Here is a 23,059-nt window from a genome sequence, read left to right on the forward strand (position 1 = left end):
GTCCTTGCCGCCGTGGTCGTGGTAGGAGGAGGATTACTTTCACCTCTTCCCCAGTTAGATTCCCGTTGTGCTGTGACATCCCCCTTATAAGCTGTGTAAAGCATATTTTTTTGTTTGCTTTTGAACTGCTGCATCCTTTCTGACTTTCGGTAATTTGGTAACATTTCCGCCACTTTCTGCTTATACCGGGGGTCTAGTAGCGTGGCCACCCAGTACAGGTCGTTCTCCTTCATCCTTTTTATACGAGGGTCCCTCAACAGACATGACAGCATGAAAGACCCCATTTGCACAAGGTTGGATGCCGAGCTACTCATTTCCCGTTCCTCGACTTCGGTCTGGTGGAAACAGTTTCTGTAGTAGGTCGTGCCTATTTTGCGCGTGCGCGTATGCGAAAATTATATTGCCAATATTTTGCATTGAAAAAAATAATAAATGGAGATTGCAAATTCGAATAATACATCTGGTATGTCACTGTCCATGTTGTGGGACAATTTGTGCACTTCTAGTAATTATTTCTTGGCTGCAAATATGAGCTGAAGGTTTTTCAGGTTCGCCTGCCATTAAAATGAATGGGATCCGCCGCAAACTTGTGGTTTGCGAACATTTGATCGCGTTCGCGAACCGTCCCGGCAGATGTTCATCCATCACTACTCCTTATCTCTGCTCTTTGACATTACAGACACTTATTATAGCTCAGCTCTTATACTGATAAGAATGTGGCTTAAGTAAGTGTTTATGATCTCTTAGTAAATTAGAGATAAGGTTTATTAGATGACCGGCACACCTTGAAAGTAAAAAGTACAATTCACACAGATAGACAAACAGTTAACCCTTTGCGACAGAATGGCTGAATATTTTTAATAAAGACCAATTGAAAAAAAGATTTTTAGCCAAAAATGCATAAAATGTAATCATAAAAAATGTTTTGCCTCCGAAAGTATACATAGCCTTTAACGGGCCAGCTCCACCTGATTGATAGATCTATTGATATCCATTTATCTAACCTAGAGTTATGATGGGTGTAGCCCGCAACTTAGCATTATCAACTCGCACAACCCAAATTTTGTAAAATATTGTGAAAGCCACACTATATGAAAGTATATTACACTACCTTGAAAATTTTAAGTTCATAGGGGAGCCTGATCAAATTGAGATATCTTACTCCAGTTGGCTAGAAGCACACCTGTGTTCCAGCAATTATCACTATCCCACCGTGTAGGTCTGCTGTTGCCAGCACCCAGCTGAACCCAGGCTGTTGTGTCAACCTCTGTGGCATATGTCAGGCTGACCAAACAGGAGTAATGAGCCAGTCTCATTCATCACATGCAAACACTGTTATACTGACCCCGCTGTTCCACACTGTGGCTTCCTGAGTGCAGCTCAACCAGGTAAATTAGACCATAATCAGGTTATCTTAGGCCTGTAGCCTATTACTAAAATTATCTATATCAGAAGACCCAGCAAAATATTAAATCTACACCTGAACCTATGCAGATTGATGTTATTTTGAAACCTCTTACTACAGCAGAAAAAGAGAGAAAATTTACAGAAAATGTTTACCTTTATTGCATGAAATCCCTGACAATGTGGTTTCAGACCGAGGCGTACAATTTACTTCTAAATTCTGAAAAAGCTTTTGCTCTGCTCTGGGGACAGGAATACATTTCTCATCTTATTTTCATCCTCGATCAAATGGACAAACTAAAATAACTTTTCAGTAGTACTTTCGATGCTTCATAAGTCATCTTCAGGATGACTGGATTGTTTATTTACCCACAGCTGAGTTTGCATTTAATAACTGAGCATACTCTCAATAAAGTCCATTTTATGCTAATACAAGCCTTCACATAGTTTTTATTCCAGAGTTACCAATTTCAACCACGCTTTCAGCAGTATCTAAACGTTTGACAACATTACATAAGGTCCAAGAAAAGATTGTTGAGAATTTGCATAGTGCTCAAAAACAATTCAAACAGGCTGCTGACTAACATAAATACATCACCAAAACCATGTTGTTACATAAATACAGCTACAGAACCAAGTTTATTACATAAATGCATCACTAGAAGCAAATTCATTATAGTTTAATACATAAATACAGCATCAGAACCAAAATTTACATAAATACAGTACCATAACCAAGATTCTTATATAAATACAACACCAGAACCAGGCTCATTACATAAATACAGCACAAAAACTACGCTTATTACATAAATTCTGCGCTACAACCTGGTTTGTACCATAAATACAGTCCCAGAACCAAGCTTATTACTAAATACAGCACCAGAACTAATTTCAGTGCAAGAATTCAAAACTAACCTCAGTAGAGTGGAGACCAGGCAGTGAGGCAGGCACTGACTCCACTGAGACTGAGGACTGGAGTGACTGTGAGGTCACGGGTGGGTTCCCCTCTCTCTCACTTTCTCTGAGTGTCTGAGGCTCTGAGCTGCGCCGCCGCCACCTGCTCTGCTCAGCCAGACTGGTTTCGGGCAGTCAGATTAGCATATCAGCCACCAGCCGCATAGCGCCTAATCTGACTGGCGCCAGTGCGGCCGGCAGGACCCTCCACTCTCCACAACAGCCAACAGGTACCCCCGGCCAGGCCCCGCCCCCTCCACCACCTGAGTCCGCCTCCTGAGTCCTCCCTCTAGTTACTAGGACTCTAGGAGGCGGAGCCGGAGGAAATCTTTCCTGCACGCACTGCGCTGGTGCCAGCCTGGCTCCGCCTCCGTTCCCCCCCTGTTCCAGCCCCCTCCACCGCCTACCTCATGTTCTCCTTCCTTGTGCGTGCGGCACGGGCCCGCCTGCTCCTACTACAGCTCCTCCTTCAAAAAAAAATTAAAAATTATGCGGTCCAGACGGGCCCCCAGTGGCGTAGAGCCCCATAGCCACTGCTATGGTTGCTATGGCGATACCTATGCCACTGGATGGAGCTATTGAAGAGCTTTCCAGATATAGCGGTGAGTGAAGCACAGAGGATATCGCAACTGTATTTATTACACAGAGTATACAGTATAAAACCCTAAACTGTTGCATGTGATGGGATATCGCACAGATGATAGTTGCCCTAGATGTGGTGTGCTCTCATGCACATTATGTAGAATTGCCCTAGGCTACAGAGATATTGGATGGATGTGGTGGAGCTGGATAGAAATGCAGTTATATGTATACTTGAGTGTGTTACTGACTTACCTGTGACGGGAGACCATCGGCTATCTGTCCTTCGGATTCTATACCAAGCTTGCAAATTAATAGCATACTATTGAATTAATCCAGTCTCACCTACCAAGGGTGAGCTGATCACTAGGGTAAATCTGTTGATTAGAGTAGAGAAGTTTGTGTATTCTAAGAGAAGATGTGCTAAAAGGTTTGAAGACATCTGGAGTCCGTGGCTGTACACACCTGGTCTGGCACCACTAATATTAACTAGAAATCAAAGAAGATAATTGGGCGTGATGTTCTGAGGGACGGAGATGGCGAATGGCCTCCTTAGTGAGATATCTTGTATATTACATATATATGTAAATGTCTTGTGTAATATCCCTTTACATTATGACATTGATTATGTTTTTTTTCTAATGTTATACTAAACAATGTATGGGAGGCAGGTGTACCCTTATCCTTGGGCACAATAGCTATATGTACATGAATACAGTACCCAAAACTCCTATGGAAAGAAGACTACGGAACATCATGAACACTCTGGAGAATTAATGGACTGCACACAGAGGGGTGGGAGGGAGGGTTTCTATGTTTTTTATTTGTATATGTTATTCCTTTTTCAAAAAACAATAAAAAATATCTGATCAATATTTTTTTTTTTATTGAAAAGGAAAAACTGAAATATCGCATTGACATAAGTATTCAGACATTTTACTAAGAAAGAAATTGAAGCACTGTTGGCAGCTATTACAGCCTCCAGTCTTCTTAGGTATGATGCCTTAAGTTTTGCAGTTTTGCAAACCTGGATTTGGGAATCTTATGTCATTCTTCTCTTCAGATCCTCCAAAGCTCTGCCAGGTTGGATGGATACCATTTTCAGGTCACTCCAGAGATGTTTGATTGGATTCAAGTAACGGCTCTGGTTGGGCCGCTCAAGGACATTCACAGAATTATTCCTAAGCCACTCCTGTGTTGTCTTTGCTGTGTGCTTAGGGTAATTGTCTTGTTGGAAGGTGAAACTTCAGCCCACTCTGTATGAGATTTTCATTAAGAATATTTCTATACTTTGCTTCATTCAGCTTTCCCTCGACCCTGACCAGTCTCCCTGTCCCAGCCGCTGAAAAACATCCCCACAGCATGATGCTGCCGCCACCATGCTTTACTGTATGAATGGTATTGGGCAGGAGATAAGCAGTGCCTGGTTTCCTCGAAACATAACACTTAGGCCAAAAGGTTCAATCTTGGTTTTATGAGACAGGAGATTCTTGTTTTTCACAGTCTGAGAGTCCTTTAGATGCTGTTTTGCAGGAGAGGCTTAGTTCTGGCCACTTTGCCATAAAGCCCAGATTGGATGAGTGCTGCAGTGATGGTTGACTTTCTGGAAGATTCTCCCATCTGCAGAAAGGATCTTTGGAGCTCAGACACATTGACCATTGGGTTCTCATTCACTTCTCTTACGAAGGCTCTTCTCCCATAATTTACTTAGTTTGGTGGGGTGGCCAGCTCTAGGAAGACTCCTGGTTTTTCCAAACTTCTTCCATATAAGAATTATGGAGACCATTGTGCTATTGGGAACTTTCAGTGGAGCAGAATTGGTTTTCCCTTTTCCAGATGTGAGCCTCCACACAGTCCTGTCTCTACAGGCAGTTCTTTCCTCCTCATGGCTTGGTTTTCGCTCTGATGTTGTGAGACCTTATATATACAGGGCTGTGTCTTTCCAAATCATGTCCAATCAACTGAATTTACAACAGGCGGACTCCAACCAAGGTGTAGAAACATCTCAAAAATGATCAAGAGAATTAGGAGGCCCAGAACTAAATGTCATGTGTCATAGCAAAGAGTCTGAATACTTATTTCCATGCAATATTTTAGTTTTTACTTTTTAATAAATTAGCAGAAATTTCTAAAATTCTGGGTTCCCTTTCTCATTATGGTGTATTGTGTGCAGACTGATGGGACAAAACTTGAATCTATTCACATCTGTTTACTAAACTGTTTATTTTTTTGTTTGTGTTCTTCCAATCACCCCCATTGAGTGGGGTTTCTTTTTTTTCTTTCTTTTTTTTTAAACTGTTTTGAATAGTGGAGACGACTGCAATTCCACGCAGAGCCATCGCCTTCTTGTAAAAAATGCATAATGTAGTTTTATTTTTATTTTTTAAGTGACATAAATTTTATGACAATAGTGCCCATTAATGGCAATTAACGCCTATCAATTTGGTTAGACCAGTCCAAAGCACAGTTCTTCATGCTGTCCCTGACTGACCACTTATGGCAGGGGTTTTCAGACTGCCCCGGGTACAGTTTGAAAACCCTTGCTTCAAAGTTACCAGTCAGGGATGGTCTAAACACTCCTGCTGTAAAATGGTCAGTAAAGGACATGTCCTAGATTGACCAATTGCAGCACGGATTTGCAGACCATCCCTGACTGACCATTTACAGTAGAGGTTTAACATATAACTGCAGTCAGGGAAGGGTGATGGAGGTAATGGAGAGAGTCAGTGAAAGTGCAGGGTGATAATAGGAGTCAGATAAGGCAGGGTGATGAAGGTATTCATTGTGGTTCCCTTCATCACCCTGTCCTGGTTGTTGCTACTATGCACTGTAACTAAGTGGCTGGTGGGGGAATGGCTTAATGGATGGGGCATGGGGCTCATCAGTGAAAATAGCAGCAGGGGGTAGATGAAATAGTTTGTTATTTATTGTTAATGTCTTGTATACTCCCAGCATAGCTCTGTATGGTAGTGATGGAGTTAATTAACCCTGATGCAGCGCCTTTGCAGGAGGTTGCTAGTTGGTGGCTGGCTCCAGCGCTTTCTCTAGAGTGTTCTAGGAGAGCCTGAGGGAGGAGTTGAAAGGGGAAGGAAGATGTGCCTTATGCTTCTTCAAGTTCCAGAGACTGATCTCTATGTGATTTCTGCAAGAACTATAGCAGGAAAGAGAAAGAGAGAAAGGAGAACTTGGAATTTGCATGGCCGAGTGAAAAGAGTCAGTCAGTAATGTAACAATCATTGAGGGCAATACAGACTTTACTGCTGTGGAGGGATTACTTAAGGAGTGACTTAAAGGGCTTCTGTCACCCCACAAAACTCTTTTTTATTTTTTTTTGGGGGTACTTATAATCCCTATCCTGCGATATATCTATACATTATCTTATTAATCATTTTCGTTCTGTAGATAAGGCAAAAAACATACTTTTATAATAGACGCCCTACTTGCTGGTAGACAGGTAATTAGCATATTATAAAAGTACGTTTTTTGCCTTATCTACAGAACGAAAATGATTAATAACATAATGTATAGCTATATCGCAGGATAGGGATTATAAGTACCCAAAAAAAACTGTTTAGTGGGGTGACAGAAGCCCTTTAAATAGGACCTTTCACCACTCCTGACATGACAGTCTTAATAGCTTAATGCATTCCCCAGGTAATAAAAATTCTGGAGCATCTATTCTTATGGCTCTATGTTGTGCCATTCCTTTATTTATTCTACTAGAAATTATGAATGAATTGCTAGCAGTCTGCAGTAAGGGCTCGGAGGGGTGGTAACAAGTTGGAGGGGGTACCTGCACAGTCTGAAAATGGCAGCACTGATTGGTACAGGTACATACCCCCCAACTGATTACCACCCCTCTGTACCCTTACTGCAGACTGTTAGCCATTCATTTATAACTTTAGTAGAAATAATAAAGTAATGGCACAACAGAGAGCCATAAGAATAGATGCCCCAGAATCGTTATTACATGGGGAATGCATCAAGCTATTAAAAACAGGCATGTCAGGAGTGGTGAAAGGTCCTCTTTAAGGTTACTGACAATAAGCCAGCCATTGCACATGCCCTACTTTGCATCTATCAAAACACTTAGCATCACAGGCACCCCAGATATCATCAGGTAGGAGCACCATAACCAGCGTGTGACCCGAGGGAAGAAAGGTTTCCCCTCCTTTCACTGCATAGCCATAGGGAGCAACAGCAGCCACACCCACTATCACTCCCATCCTCTGTTCTGGCCACTCACAGGTGATATGGGTGGTATACCGTTGATACGATACAGACTGATAACATTGCCAGTCACAGTGTCCCCTGACTATGCCAGCCACAGTACCTTATTACATTGATAGCCACAGTTCCCCCTAACCATGCCAGCCATAATGCCTTATGACAATGCCAGCCACAGTCCTTCATCACATTGCCAGCCACAGTGCACCTTGACTATGCCAGACACAATGGCTGATCACATTGCCAACTTATAGTGGTAGAAAGACAGCACAACTTACAGGATTTCTCCAGAAGTTTGTCCAATGGTTGCGGCACCAGCGGTGTTGAACCCAAGCCCAGCGGGCCCCTGTCGTACTGTAGAAAAAATGGATAATCGCAGCACTCACTGTCTTCCAAAAATGTGGAGTTTTATTCACGAACTGTGCGACGCTTCGACTTCAAAAAGTCTTTCTCAAGCATGCATCACATTGCCAGCGTGTCAGCCACAATGACCCCTTACTATACCAGCCATAATGACCCCTTACTATACCAGTCACATGTCCCCCTATAAGTGGTGTACCCCAAGGTTCAGTGCTGGGTCCTCTGTTATTTAATTTATTTATTAATGATATTGAGAATGGGATTAATAGCACCATTTCTATTTTTGCAGATGACACTAAGCTGTGTAGAACTGTACGGTCTATCGAAGATGTCCATAAACTACCAGCTGACCTGGATACTCTGAGGCAATGTTCAATCTGGATAAATGTAAAGTTATGCCTCTGGGTAGTAATAATCTGCATGCATCATATGTCTACCTAGATCTACATTTACAGTTCTGATCATTTTAATTAGAAATTTCAGCAAGCTTGTCGTTGGACATACTGTATTAATAGCCCCTATAACGCAATGGAAAAGTTAGTTTTCATATATGAGATGTTGCACAGAGTTGCACTTTGCATAGGTTCACACTTCCCCAAATATAAATCACTGTACTGACTTTAACAAGCAAGGAACTGTGTGGGTTTTTAGCTCTGGAGGCTGCAAAATTGTGAATGCAGCTCTGGAATATAACACAGGCTGTAACTCGGCATCATCACTACAAGATAAATAAAGGTACTAAGGCTACTTTCACACTAGCGTTCGGGGCTCCGCTTGTGAGTTCCGTTTGAAGGCTCTCACAAGCGGCCCCGAACGCATCCGTACAGCCCCAATGCATTCTGAGTGGATGCGGATCTGCTCAGAATGCATCAGTCTGGCACCGTCTGGCCTCCGCTCCGCTCAGAAGGCGGACACCCGAACGCTGCTTGCAGCGTTCAAATGTCCGCCTGGCCGTGCGGAGGCAAACGGATCCGTCCAGAGTTACAATGTAAGTCAATAGGGACGGATCCGTTTGAAGTTGACACAGTATGGCTCAATTTTCAAACGGATCCGTCCCCCATTGACTTTTAATGTAAAGTCTGGACGGATCCGTCTGAGCTACATTCACACTTAGAATTATTTCTAAAATATAATGCAGACGGATCGTCTGCATTATATGAGCGGATCCGTCTGTGCAGACCCCAGACGGATCCGCTCGGAACGCAAGTGTGAAAGTAGCCAAAGTTACTCAACATTTAATGTAGATTAATTACACTGAGTACAATTCTACAACTTTACTGGAAAGTCCACAGGGATATGACTAATATGCAGCAGCCAACAGAAGCCTGTGCACATGCAATAGTTAGCTACGGAATACTGACATGTGGAGGTGAATGGCGTGAAGCTCGCGGCCGGAAGCCCTTCATCGTAGCAGAGATAGTGAGCTGCTCTCCCTTCTCTGTCCATATAACGTACTCTGTATGATTAAGTATAAAGCGGTGCGCGGCTGATTGCAGATGACATGAAAATGATGTAGACCTGACTCATTAGTCACTCACTCCTCCTGCACTCTCTCCCCTCTCATCCCATTATCATCTTACTATGTGGGTATAAATATTACTCAATCACTTTTGAGGACAACCTCTGCTCGGCAATCAGCTAGAGAATAGAAATCAGTCTGCAAGCTATTCACATCTGCTGTCCACCAGCATCCTAATTCTCCTACAGGCTGAAATATATAGCATTAAACTGAGAAATCAATGAAAAGTACATTCATATGTCATGGGATTTCGAGCCGTACGAATGAAGCATGTTGATCACCATGGACGATGTCGACAATAATATATTCGGAAGCTGCTGAATTCAATTTTCTGTTTTTATAGTTTCCAACAGTCCGGAATTTGCAGGGACTGTCCCTAATTGACAGAGACAGTCCATGCAAATTTGCACTGTGCTGGGCGAAAATAGTCAGGGCTTTTGTAAGTCTCACCTATAAATGGGCAGTCCGGTTTCAGGGCATTCCCGGCTGCAGGGTCTGATGCAATGTTGGTATGTGTTTTCATGGCATCATGATACTGCAAGGCCTCATGCACACGACCGTTGTTTGGGTCCGCAACCGAGCCGCCGTTTTGGCGGCTCGAATGCGGACCCATTCATTTCAATGGGGGCGCAAAAGATGCCGTGTGCTGTCCGCATCTATGGCTCCGTTCTGCGGCCCCGCTAAAAAAATATAACATGTCCTATTCTTGTCCGCGCTTTGCGGACAAGAATAGGCATTTATATTGCCGGCGCCCATTCCGGCAAGACGTGGAAGGCAACACGGGCGCCTTCCGGAAGGCAACACGGGCGGATCTGCGGTTTGCGGACCGCAAAAAACGGCATGGTCGTGTGCATGAGGCCTAACTCTGAGTTTGGACTCATGTACTGTGAGTTCAACTTTTATTAAAAGCAGGCTTAAATTGGCACCAACATCCTTAGTTTTCCTAAATCTGTCTAGACGTTTTAGGCCACACCACTCCTGGTGAGATGAAAGGAAATTTGTGTGTAATTTGCAAAAACAAAACTGTTTTATATGGGTGTTGTATAGGAATATTTTAATGGTGCTGTTATGTGGGCACTGTATGGCATCATCACTTAAGTGTCACTATGTGTGGGTATCTCTACAGCAATACATTTACTTCTTGTAGATATCCAGGTGCATGTGAGCACACATATGTATGACACTGGGTGTCCAAGTGAGTAAGCATGCACCTGGGCCTGAGCATCATCAAGATGATCTAGTCAGTGTCCAGCCCTGGCTGTCTTGATAAGATAGTTGATCAGATGGCTTCACAGGCTTAGCGTTCTTCTGCAGACAGCCCCATACTGTGCCTGTCTACAGGACTAAGCTGCAATGCCACACACAACCTGTGGACAGGGGAGGCACTGTTTATATAAGACCGATGTCATGATTTACTATACAGTACATCTTCAAGTTCATCATATAGCCCTGATATTTCCAGTCTATATGGCAATAATATTCATGTGCCCTTTGGACATGGAATGGCTTTTACACTCTGCCCGGTATTTATTTACCGTATCTTATTCATTTATATAGCGCCAACATATTATGCAGTGCTGTACAGAGACTGTCTACATTCACATTGGGGCTCAGCATATAAAAATTCTGCATGCACTTTAATTAAACTGTACAGTTTTATTGTGTGAGCACAAGATGGGAGTTTTATTTGCACGCTGTATAGCACTTTTATGTGTAAACCACAGAGAGAAAACCGCAGCACTCACCACAAAATGCCCCTTTATTGTATGAATCACATCATTAAAATCAGATGAGGTGTAAGTCTACTGATTTTGACTTCTAATTATGCTTTATAATGGCGCCAAAGTGACAGACAGCGTATTTATTGAGCAATCTGCTCCATGCTATTTCTTGCATTGCTTAAATCAGGGATGCCCAACCTGCGGCCCTCCAGCTGTTGCAAAACTACAACTCCCAGCATGCTCGGACAGCCTACAGCTATCAGCCTACAGCAAGGCATGGTGGGAGTTGTAGTTTTACAACAGCTGGAGGGCCGCAGGTTGAGCATGCCTGGCTTACATAGTATCCGTATTCTCGGGTGAATGTACGATTGTCGCTCCCATTCACAACTATTTTAGGGTGTAGGGTACAGCCACACGGCTGAGTCATGATCCATTCGGGTCGTGGCCAGCTATGAACCTGGACATAACCCCATTTTTACCCAGGCAGGCCCTGTGACATGAGCATCAGAGCAGTTCATGCTCCAATGCTCTCCCTTGTACCCGGCAGGGCAAGGGCTGTCTATTTATATTTTTAACACTCCTAGGCAGAGGCTTCCACCTAGCAGTGTTGCCGGTGACGTCACTGTTTTACAGGCTAGGACAGAGCTAAAGCCCACCCATTAGTGCTAGTGACGTCAGCCTAGCTTTACCCATTGGAGATCTAGTACATCACCGTATCTCCAAAAAAGCATGAAATCCTCCAATGCTCATGTCAGAGGAGCTTAACAAAAGAAGACCGCACTGTATAGACGGTCTGAATTTTTTAAGGGGTTGTGTCATCTCAGACAATGCGGGCCAATAGGAAGGCTTGGTGGTAGCCGGACCCAGCACCACCAGCCACCTATTTAAAGGGAAATTGTCATCAACTTTATGCTGCCCTCACTCAGAGCAGCATTAAAGTAGTGACAGTCGCGCTGATTTCAGTTCTCTTCTAGGGAGAAAAGTAAGGAGAAGACTGTCAATGATCAGCAGATGGGTGGGTAGAGCAGGAGCTTAGGAATCTCTGACTCTTCTCAGGAAGATCTGACTCTTTGCCAGGCCTGGGCTGCAATGATTATGATGCTGGTTCTGGGCAACCACTTACTTTTAGCTCATGAGTGACACACCGCTGAAATCAGCTTGTCTGTCACTACTTTATGCTGTCCTCGGGGAGATCTGCATAACATCCATGACATGTTCCCTTTAAATATCCAGCAGCTACTGCTTTATTCTTGACTGCAGCCAACTGCAACCCGAATGGATCATAATCGCGCTGTGTGGTTGTACCTTTACTATAATGTTTGTGCATTGTCTGTCTAGTGCATCTATTTATTTTGAGGATTGTGTGGAGCATGGCCACAAAAAAAAAAAAATGGTGCACCCTGTCCTGCCATGTATGGCCATATGAACAGATAAGAAATCCCAGCAATCCGCCAATATGCTTCAAAAATATTATTCTTTTTTATTTCATATCTCAGTCAATGACAATTTTTGGAATACAGCCTTTATCAATAGATACATAATGTGATTCTAATTAACTTTATGTAAAGTATGTCTGGTCAAACACAGTGATGTCACTTGTGTTTGACCAGACATATCTTATATAAAGTTGGTTTGAATCACATTATGTATCTATTGATAAAGGCTGTATGCCGAAACGCGTAAAATTGTCATTGACTGAGATATGAAATAAAGAATCATAATATTTTTGAAGCATATTGGCGGATTGCTGAGATTTCTTATCTGTTCCTTGTGGAGCTATAATAAACAAATACGACCCTATCTGGGAAGGGTTTCCATTAATCATCAAAAACTAAAGCCTAGCTCGGCCAATAACCTCACTTGTCCCAGATAATAAAACTTAACTTTTAATGTCTGTGTTTAAGAATACTAATAAAGTAAATGTGAGCTAAGGAAGGTTAAAACTATCTAATGCCTTGTCAGTAGCGAGACTGGTATGTTATAATTGCAATGACCAGCGAGGTTGCACTCCCCAAGTCACACACTTGGAACAGTGCTGCAACATCCTATATAGTTTGGTGATACCATGTATCCACCACTGTTCGATCATAAACAGATATCGCTGACGCTGTGATGCACTATTGACTCAAACTGACAAGTACATCAAAGGCTAGAACACTAAACTCTGTCCCCCAACATGTTTCGCCAGCTAATCTGGCTTCATCAGGGGTTCCGGACAGCATGCTGTCAGGAACCCCTGATGAAGCCACTTGTCCCAGATAATAACCTCACTTGTCCCAGATAACAGCATGCTGTCCGGAACCCCTGATGAAGCCAGATTAGCTGGCGAAACATGTCAATTTGCAGCACAGCGTCAGCGATATCTGCTTATGAGCGAACAGTGGTGGATACATAGTATTATCAAACTATATAGGACTTTGCAGCACTGTTTGTTTACACAAAATCCAAGTGTGTGACTTGGGGAGTGCACCCCCGCTGGTCATTGCAATTATAACCTACCAGTCTTGCTACTGACAAGGCATTAGATAGTTTTAACCTTCCTTAGCTCACATTTACTTTATTAGTATTCTTAAACACAGACATTAAAAGTTAAGTTTTATTATCTGGGACAAGTAAGGTTATTGGCCGAACTAGGCTTTAGTTTTTGATGTTCCTTGTGAAGTATCGCTCCTTTGCGCTGCAATGCCAGGAAACAGCGAGTGGCGGCTGGACTTGTTTTGATTATGTATGGCCATATGGTCAGGTTTCTGCATGCAGTTTAGGAAGCAAAAATCAGGAGTGGATCATAAAAGGAGAAAGTGTAGAAAATAGAGATACAACTTCACCATCTCATTTTCTTCTGGAATTCACATCCCTACCTATCCTTTGGTTGAACTTGATGGACTTATATCTTTTTTTCAACCATATTATTAACTATGTAACTATGTAACCTCTTCTTTGAATTCACTCCTGGGTTTGGCTTCCAAAACTGCATCAAGAAACCTGACTGTGTGGTCGCACCCTTAAAATGCCCAACACTATCTGCTTCAGTGTAGGGGGTCAGAAATGCATAAGTAGTATGGGCTTGTTACTGTACCATTCACAAAGTGTAGGGCAGTTCTGTTTTGACTAGACACACTTGCCCACACTCTAACACCACCACTACCAAAGACTTGTCTGGTGACAGAGACAATCTCCTTGACGTCTCCAACATCGTTGGCGGCCATCATTTCTGCTCAGCGTGAATCAACTTTGATCAGTGAACAGCACTGAGGCCCTTTGGTCCCTCATTCACCATAGATGCTCCCTGGTCTATTCAAGATGATTACACCTTTCAGGTCATCTAGCACACGGACCACAATGATGTAAACTGTTTTGAATGGTCTGACGTGACACTTGGGTGCCTCTCACTCCCTTAAATGTGCCTGGAGTTGTGTGGCATTCATCATCTGGTTCCGCAGGGCATTATTCACAATGAAGTGGTAATCAGTGTGGGATGTCGCCAAAGGAAGTCCACTTCTATGCCTTTCTGTGACTCTTCCAGTCTCCCTGTTGTAATCTGATGTAATCTGTGGCACTCTAAGCTCGGTGGCAACTTCCATCTGAGAACATCCTGCTTGGAGCCTCACAATGGCAAGGTACTATTGATCAATTGCTAGGTGTCATCTTGGTTTCATGATGTCAAAATGTGAACAGCATGATGAGGAGGACTGTTTAAATACCAATTCTAATTGAACCAGGACATTTATTGGGCGATTCATGGATCAAACGCCTGTTGTGAATTTTGCCGTTAAGCTCCTTTTTAGAGAACAGCAAGTTGTGCAAAAAGTACTGAAAGACTGAACAGTTGGACATGCACATTCAAAAGTTTAGAGAAGGTCACATTAAGTTCATCTGTAAAGGTTAGAGTACATTTTAGGTTAATTCTGAAATTTTACCCACAAGCCAAATATTCCTAACTTTTTGTGAGTAGTGTATATCTACCGTATATAGGTTATATCTGTAGTGATAATGAAATGGCTATTGAAAAGTTTAGGTCAGATCAGGAAGTCTTGACATAAAAGCTAGTGGCCAATGCAAAAACTGCGCGATTTTAGGTATTGGTTTTTAAATATAGATAGTGACATGGAAAATTTAAATTTGTAATTATAATTAGAAATTAAAATGACTTAAAATTCTAATAAAAATGTGTTTAAAACCCAAAAACCTGCTTTAAACAATTGATCATTTTCTGATGACACATTACCTCCAAGACTGGCCTTGGTAATAGTCATTCTGCCAATGACATTACACCAGAGAAGGGCATATATATATATATATATATATATATATATAAAGGCATATATAACAAAACTCCCTTATACACCTCCAGACTGAAGAGCTGCGCCACCTCCTCATCTCCTCCAGGGAGTAAGTCTTGGTACAGGATGGTATTACTCAGGATAACCTATTAAAGAGGAAGGTTGAGAATGTGTGATTCTCTGTACTTTCAGCGACCGTTTGAATTATTTCCCTGATGAGCATTTAGCTAATCAGAAAATCATCACATTTAGAAGGAGAAGATCTCAGGTTTATGCCATGCAGCTCCAGTGTAAAAGTCAAGGAACCCGAAGAACGCTTATCACAATAATGATATTAATATTTGTTCTGCTTTGTAAAGCTCCGCATGCATTAGCATTTAGCGAAATGAAATCTAAACAGTTTAATGTAATTGTGTCTGATCTGATAGCATCAGGAACCTCCGTCCTTTCTGGTAAATTATTCATGTACCGTGCAAGTTTAAACGTACATTTTGCAAATATTTGAAATGACAAAGGTCAGTAAACGAACAAAGAATTTTAAATACTGCCATTGTTATACCAGGCAGCGCTTTGTACTTTCTATTTCCCGTTCTGTATATTTTATTTTATTTTTTTTGCAAAAAAGTTACAGGAAAAATGCCTTTTGTGGCTATATCATAACGAGTTGGATCAGAGGCAGGGAGGATATGTTTTTTCACAAAGCTTTTACTGCCACCTACTGTTGCATATTGGGAAACAGACTGTGACAGACAGCGACTATTCTTTACATTATTGATACTGTATCTTTTAGACGCCAGAATATAAGAGAACCATTATAGGGTATATGTTTTGTATATATTTTGCAAATGGACTGACTTTACACACTGACACAGATTTACAAAAGTGCTTGTGCCTGAATCAGTCTGAAAAGTGGTGCAAATTGGGGCTCGCTCAAAAAGGAGAAGGGGTGCGCTTTCACAGGGAAGGGGGCATGACCTAACGTGTGCTGTTTTATGCCAAAACCGAGCCACAGTTCTTACATAGTTACATAGTTAATATGGTTAAAAAAAATAGATAAGTCCATCAAGTTCAACCAAGGGAAAGGTGGGGACGCGAATCCCAGAAGGAAATGAAACTAAGATTTCTACACAGTTTTCTAAGCATTTATGTCATTTACTTTCAAGAATTCATCTAAACCCTTTTTAAAACTGTCCACTGTTCCTGCTGTGACCTTGACCTGAGGAAGTCTATTCCACAGATTCACAGTTCTTACAGTAAAGAAGCTTTGACGCTTCTGGAGACTGAACTTTTTCCTCTCCAATTGGAGGCAGTGTCCCCTTATCTTTTGAGGGCATTTTACATGGAACAGCTTTTCAGCAAATCTTTTCATTTGGCGTAAAATTCTGTCTCAATGTAAGCCAACCAATAATTATTATTGAGATAGACAAAAGTGTTTTTTCCCTGCACCAGATTTATCATCCAGCTTGAGCCCCTATAATAAATGTGGTGCAGGTCTAGAACGGCAGGTCTAAGTATGCCAGTTATAGGATTAGTTAATCTGCCCCTGCTGCGTCATCCAGGAAAATTATAGATAGATAGTCAATAGATATGAGGTGAATATACAGTCACTGCACCGGGCCCCACCATGAGTGTCTCCGCCTCCTCCCTCCACACTGATGCATCTGATGGGGGATCTGTAGATGACACTTATGGGGATCTGTGGATGACATAAGTGTCATCCACAGAGCCCCATAAGTGTCATCCACAGATCCCCAATCAGTGTGATCCACAGATCCCCCATCAGTGTCATCCACAGATCCCCCATCAGTGTCATCCACAGAGCCCCATAAGTGTCATCCACAGATCCCCAATCAGTGTGATCCACAGATCCCCCATCAGTGTCATCCACAGATCCCCCATCAGTGTCATCCACAGATCCCCCATCAGTGTCATCCACAGATCCCCCCATAACAGTGCATCATCCACAGATCCCCCCATAACAGTGCATCATCCACAGATCCCCCCATAACAGTGCGTCATCCACAGACCACCATTAGTTTAAAACCTACCAAAAGCACACCTTTTGGTTCAAAATATTTTTTTCTTATTTTCCTCCTCAAAAACCTAGGTGCATCTGATCATCAGGTGCGTCTTATAAAGCGAAAAATACGGTACCTGTTCTATGATTTTAAATATTATATTATTTTTATTCTATTTTATTTTATGCTATTTTACTGCTACTACATCGTTGTACAATATAAGTTGATTCTGCTATAGGGAGTTTAAAATGTATGACATGCGTGGGTAACACGCCAGGTGCTTGTACTGAGTAATATCAATCAGTTTTCCTCATAAACATTCAGTATTCATTTAATAAATTTATTGATTCCCTATATAACGTGTGCAGACAGTGACAAAACAACTATAATCGTAATAAATCCGGCTGTGTGCATTTAGCGGCGATCGAGTAATCTGCTCATAATCTCTTTGGGTTGCGAACTAGCAATGTTTTCCAAACATGAAGATCTATGTGGTGGACGCTGGATTAGAGGGACAATGTAGGACGCTCCATCGAGGTACATAGTTTTCTTATACAGTAAGGTATTCTAGGTAAAAAGTGGATTTTAAAGGAATAATACTAAGCTCTGCACGAAAAGCAACATGGCTAGACATAATGGACCAATGCACTGTGATTGGTTCTGGATTCACTGGTATCTTTCTATCATCTATCTACAGTAGATATAGTGAGGGAGATTTTCATTAGAGCAGATTTTGAAGTCATTTTTGTTGGAGTCTGCATTGTCGTAATTTGTGCCAAATGTATCAATCTTTGCACATTTGATTAATTTGGTGCATCTGTAAAACTGGAGTGATACTGCATCATTATTGAGACCTTTTGAAAAAAAGTTTCAAAAGTGCTAAAAGTGGGATAAAAATTACAAAAGGTGGCAATTTTTTAGGCAAAATAGTGTCCAGCAAAGTTTCCAGCAAAAAAATAAATAAAATTGGAGTGCAGGTCTCTGCAAAATTCATAATATAAAACTGAAATTAGAAAAGGCAATACGGTCAATCCATCCTGCCCTTATATTGTTTCCTTTTTTAGTTCTCTCTTCGGATAGATATATGTTTTTCCAAGGTATGTAAATTCACTTAGGGTATTCTCATGCTTTTTCCTGCATTTTTATATTTTTGGTGCAGTTTTTTTGCATTTTGTTGAGGTAAAACACCAGCTCCAGATGTTAGCTGAAGGTCTATGGGAAATATAAAACACAGTTCACAAGTGTTTTGTGGGTTTTTTGTTCATTTGGTGGCGTTTTTAGATTTTCGGGCTTCTTTTTAAGAAATGCAGCAAGTTGTAGCCCTTGCCGCTTTTCAGGCATTTTCATATCGCCTTCTCTTTAGGGGAATAACATAAAACGCTAGTGGTAAAACATACTGTAAAAAACACCTAATAAAACCCCACAAAAAAACTGTGCAAATAACAGAAGAAGCCACAAAAAAACCTGTACCTGTTCTGGCATATTTTTTTTTTACTGGAAAAGAAACACCAGATAAAATTCATGTGTGTAGGGACCCTTGCAGTAGATTTCCCAACCATCTGCTGAAAGTTTGTTTCAAGCACCTACTACTATTTCTGACATTGCTTCGGATCTTTTTCCCAACTGATTTCAGACTGTGCCCCCTTAAGGCCTCTTTCACACTACCGTTTATTTTTTCCGTTTTGCGGTCCGTTTTTTGCGTTCCGTATACGGAACCATTCATTTCAATGGTTCCGCAAAAAAAAAACGGAATGTGTTCCGTATGCATTCCGTTTCCGTATTTCCGTTTTTCCGTTCCGTTGAAAGATAGAACATGTCCTATTATTGCCCGCAAATTACGGTCCGTGGCTCCATTCAAGTCAATGGGTCCGCAAAAAAAACGGAACACATACGGAAATGCATCCGTATGTCTTCCATTTCCGTTCCGTTTTTTGCGGAACCATCTATTGAAAATGTTATGCCCAGCCCAATTTTTTCTAGGTAATTACTGTATACTGTATATGCCATACGGAAAAACGGAACGGAACAACGGAACGGAAACGGAACCACAACGGAAGCAAAAAACGGAACAACGGATCCGTGAAAAACGGACCGCAAAACACTGAAATGGACATACTGTAGTGTGAAAGAGGCCTAAGGCTTATGCACACGAACATATTTTCTTTTTGTGTCTGTTCTGTTTTTTTGCAGACTGTATGTGGAACCATTCATTTCAATGGTTCTGTAAAAAAAAAATATAAGATTCTCCTTGTGCATTCCGCTTCCGTATGTCCGTATGCTCGTTCCGCCAAAAAATAGAACATGTCCTATTATTGTCCGCATTACAGACAAGGATAGCACTGTTCTATTAGGGACCGGCTGTTCTGTTCCACAAAATGTGGAATGCACACGGACGTCATCCGTGTTTTTTGAGGATCCATTTTTTGCAGACCGCAAAATACATACGGTCGTGTGCATGAGCCCTTATTCTCAGTTCTGATCCTTTACTAGTAGCAATAGAAATAATCATGTTGTTTACTGCTAACTAAATTAGAAAAAGTTATATCTATAAAATAAAATATTCAAACAAGAATGTAAATCGTTAAAAAAAATGCTGCTAAAAATAAATCTGATACATTTCATACATCCAACTGGAATAAATAAAGGGGAATTAGCCATGTAATCGACAACTTAATATCCTAATATATACATGCTAGACATTAAGCCCATTACAATAACAGTAATGCATAAACATTAGTAGGATAACAGTCTATATTAAATACCAAAGGAATTTGACCACATTGTATTTCTTGTTTTATTTTTGTTTTTGTCAAAAATACTTTGTCAAGTCAAAATTAAAATAATAAAAATAAAATGGAAATGTATATATCACAATACAGTAAGTATAATGACATGTATTAATGCCTTAGTGTAAAACTTTGTAACAATCTGCAATATACAATATCTTAAACAGATATGCAGGAAAAATGTATTTTTTTTTACGTCTTGAAATTTTCTATAACATTTCTTTATAGACAACATTTCTTGTAAATATTCTGTCTGAATTTGGCAACAGTTTGCCTTGTTCAAGACCATCTACAACCTTTACAACAACATCTGAAAAAGTTCTAACTCTTGATAAAGCAAAATATATAACTGACCATGGCTGAATACTGGTTCTGGCAAGTAAATGCCAACTTTTTCTAAGGTTTGCCCCTGAGCTTTATTAGTCGTCATGGAAAAAGCTAATGTAACTGGAAATTGTTGCCTTCTTAAGGTAAATGGTAAATTAGTAGAGAATGGAGACAAATCAATACGGGGAATAAAGACCATGTCCCCTTCAGCTGAACCTGTTATTACTTGAGCAATAATGAGGTTTCTTTTCAAGTTTTTAACAAAGAGGTGGGTTCCATTGCACAATCCTCTTTTGGTGTTTATATTCCTAAGGAGCATAATTATTGCTCCATTTCTAAGGTTCAGCTTATGCCCGGAATTCCTGTTGGAGTTAGCTCATTAAGAAACTCAATAGGATAGTTCTGTATATTTTCCTCAGTTGAGTCATCAATTGAGTTTTAGCTGAGGAATGTCACAGTATCTCCCTCTAAAATGTTTAGCACCTCTTCATTTATGCTATCAACATCAGAGTTCTTTGGGCAAAGAATACATTTTTTTTGTTATCTTTGAGACATCATCAACTGGAATTCTTTCTCCAAATAATTATTTGACAATATTTCCTGTACATACAATTTTTGAAGGGATTTCAATTATGTCTTCGGGCAAACCGTCATTGTGTAGTGTATGAACATTGCCAACATGGATCAACTAATTCCTGAATGCAGTGTTAACTGAACAGATATTGTTAGTAAGGTTAAGTATTTGGAAGTTTGGCCACAGTTTATTATACTTTATACATGCTGCTACAATTTTTGTCCGGTCACCATGAGGAACCACTTTTCCTCCAAAGGGTTTTTGGTTATCTATTATTTCTTTTAGCAGTTTGTCGACCGCTGTAAGAGCAAAAGACGGGGCCATTGTACACTCATCCCAAATGAATACTGTAGATTATCTAAAATTTTCAGTCCGGTCACCATGAGGAACCACTTTTCCTCCAAAGGGTTTTTGGTTATCTATTATTTCTTTTAGCAGTTTGTCGACCACTGTAAGAGCAAAAGACGGGGCCATTGTACACTCATCCCAAATGAATACTGTAGATTATCTAAAATTTTCAGCATCAGCAGAATTGAGACACATTTGATATTGAGTTTTCCACTATCGGAACAGATAATTTGAACTGAGAGTGGTATGTTCTTCCACCCTCAAGAAGATTGGCTGCTATACCTGTTGAGGCTACAGTGAGTGCAATGTTACCTTTTACACAAACTTTGCTGAGAAGAGTTTTGTAAAGATAGGTTTTACCACTACCTCCTGGACCATCCCAAAAAAAACTATGGTTGCAAAGGCTGTCATTTTTGCTTGCAGACAATATTTTTTCTAAAGCTGTTTTTTGTTCTCTGTTTAATGTTTTCTCCATTTCTTCACCTGTGCATTCTTGTAATTTCTTGTCACATATATTCCACTGTAGATCAGTATTTGGCCTTGTAGAAGGCAATCCAAAATATTCACAGGTTTTGCCATGTAGTACCAGAATGTTGGCTATTTCTGTAATTGCGATCTTATGACATGTTGTGTGAAAGCATCATTGTGGTGTTTATGTTTATGAACTAAATATTCAAAGAGATATTGCTCATATTTTAGAAAAAGGGCATTCATATTTTGTAATGATGCAAAAACACAGATATATGCAAATAATTCCCTAAGGCATTGTGAAGTGGACAGCATCTTCCAGAGTGTTTTTCCACACGTCATCATCATTAATAAGTCCTTTTGCTTTTGCAGCCTCTTGGAAAGTAAAAATAGACATTTCCATGTACCGTCCTCAGATCTTCAAAAGATACTGCACCTGCTACATGCAGCAATAGTAGAGACAGACAGTAACGCTCTTTATCTGATGTTAAATTGACAGAATACATTCGTCCAATATTTTTTTCTGCACCACGTTGAAATTCTATCATATAGACTATTGCTTTTGGGACTCTAAAAATATGTTTTTTACTGATGTCATCAATTAGAGCTTTAAGTTTTAGATGAAATACTCTTGCAACTAAATGTGGTTGTCCATCAACAGTTTGTCCATGTTGTAGGTTATGTACAATCTCTTCCCATTTGGGATTGCATGTCATTGTAATGAAAAGATCTGGTTTTCCATATTTTCTGACAATTGCCATTGCATCTTGATAATTTTGTTGCATGTTTCTGGGGCTTCGTGCAAATAAAGCAGACAAAATATACATTTTTCTAGGACTCAGGCATGCTTCATTGGCTTCATTAAGTAAATTATCCATTAATCCAGTGTATTTTTTGGGCTGATTTTGACGTATATAATTGAGTCTCTTGTCTTCTGTTTTTACATATGCATCAACTATATATTGCTGTGTAAGGCGGCCTGCATTTAAGAAAGGGTTAAAATCCTCTCTAATGGAAAGACGGTAACCGTAGTATTGCATTCGAGTGACTCTAACTCTAGGATTATATGACTGGTTTGCTAAAGTGTATAAATCTTGCGGTCTTTTTTTCAATGGTATGTCAATTCCCCAGCTTTGATCCCCATATGGGTATAACAATGGATAAACCATGGGTTCCAAATTAGGATCAAGGACAGTCATTATTTGTGTTGGTTTTTTTTGGTGTGCAATTTTCACTTGGTTTGCAGTGTATAAGAAGATCTCTTTCAAGTGGTGGTTCTCCATCATCATTTTGAAAAATAAAAGCAACCTCATTATATTTTGGTATGTTTTTGCGCCTTTGGCCATTTTTGCGATCTTGTACTATTGTCATGGACACTTCCTTAATAACATTGCCTTTTTTTGCAGCATCCTCTTCATATTCTTTTTCAACCTGATACAACATTTTGCAGGCTGCGGCAAAAGGATTGAATTGCGCCATAAATATACTTAA

At 40.7% G+C, this 23,059-nt stretch overlaps 1 protein-coding gene across 1 annotated transcript; it reads right to left on the reverse strand.

The window, feature by feature from the left end:
- Positions 1-21,915: 21,915 nt before the first annotated feature.
- Positions 21,916-22,857, reverse strand: LOC122931877. The gene has a single exon (XM_044285934.1). It carries the CDS (start codon positions 22,855-22,857, stop codon positions 21,916-21,918), a length of 942 nt encoding a protein of 313 aa, XP_044141869.1.
- Between the last annotated feature and the right edge of the window lie 202 nt (positions 22,858-23,059).

This window comes from Bufo gargarizans, chromosome 3 (assembly GCF_014858855.1).
Source record: "Bufo gargarizans isolate SCDJY-AF-19 chromosome 3, ASM1485885v1, whole genome shotgun sequence".
NCBI lineage: Eukaryota > Metazoa > Chordata > Amphibia > Anura > Bufonidae > Bufo > Bufo gargarizans.

Coding starts and splice junctions, on each gene's coding strand:
- LOC122931877 (XM_044285934.1), bottom strand. CDS start 22,857: ATGATGATGGAGAACCACCACTTGAAAGAGATCTTCTTATACACTGCA.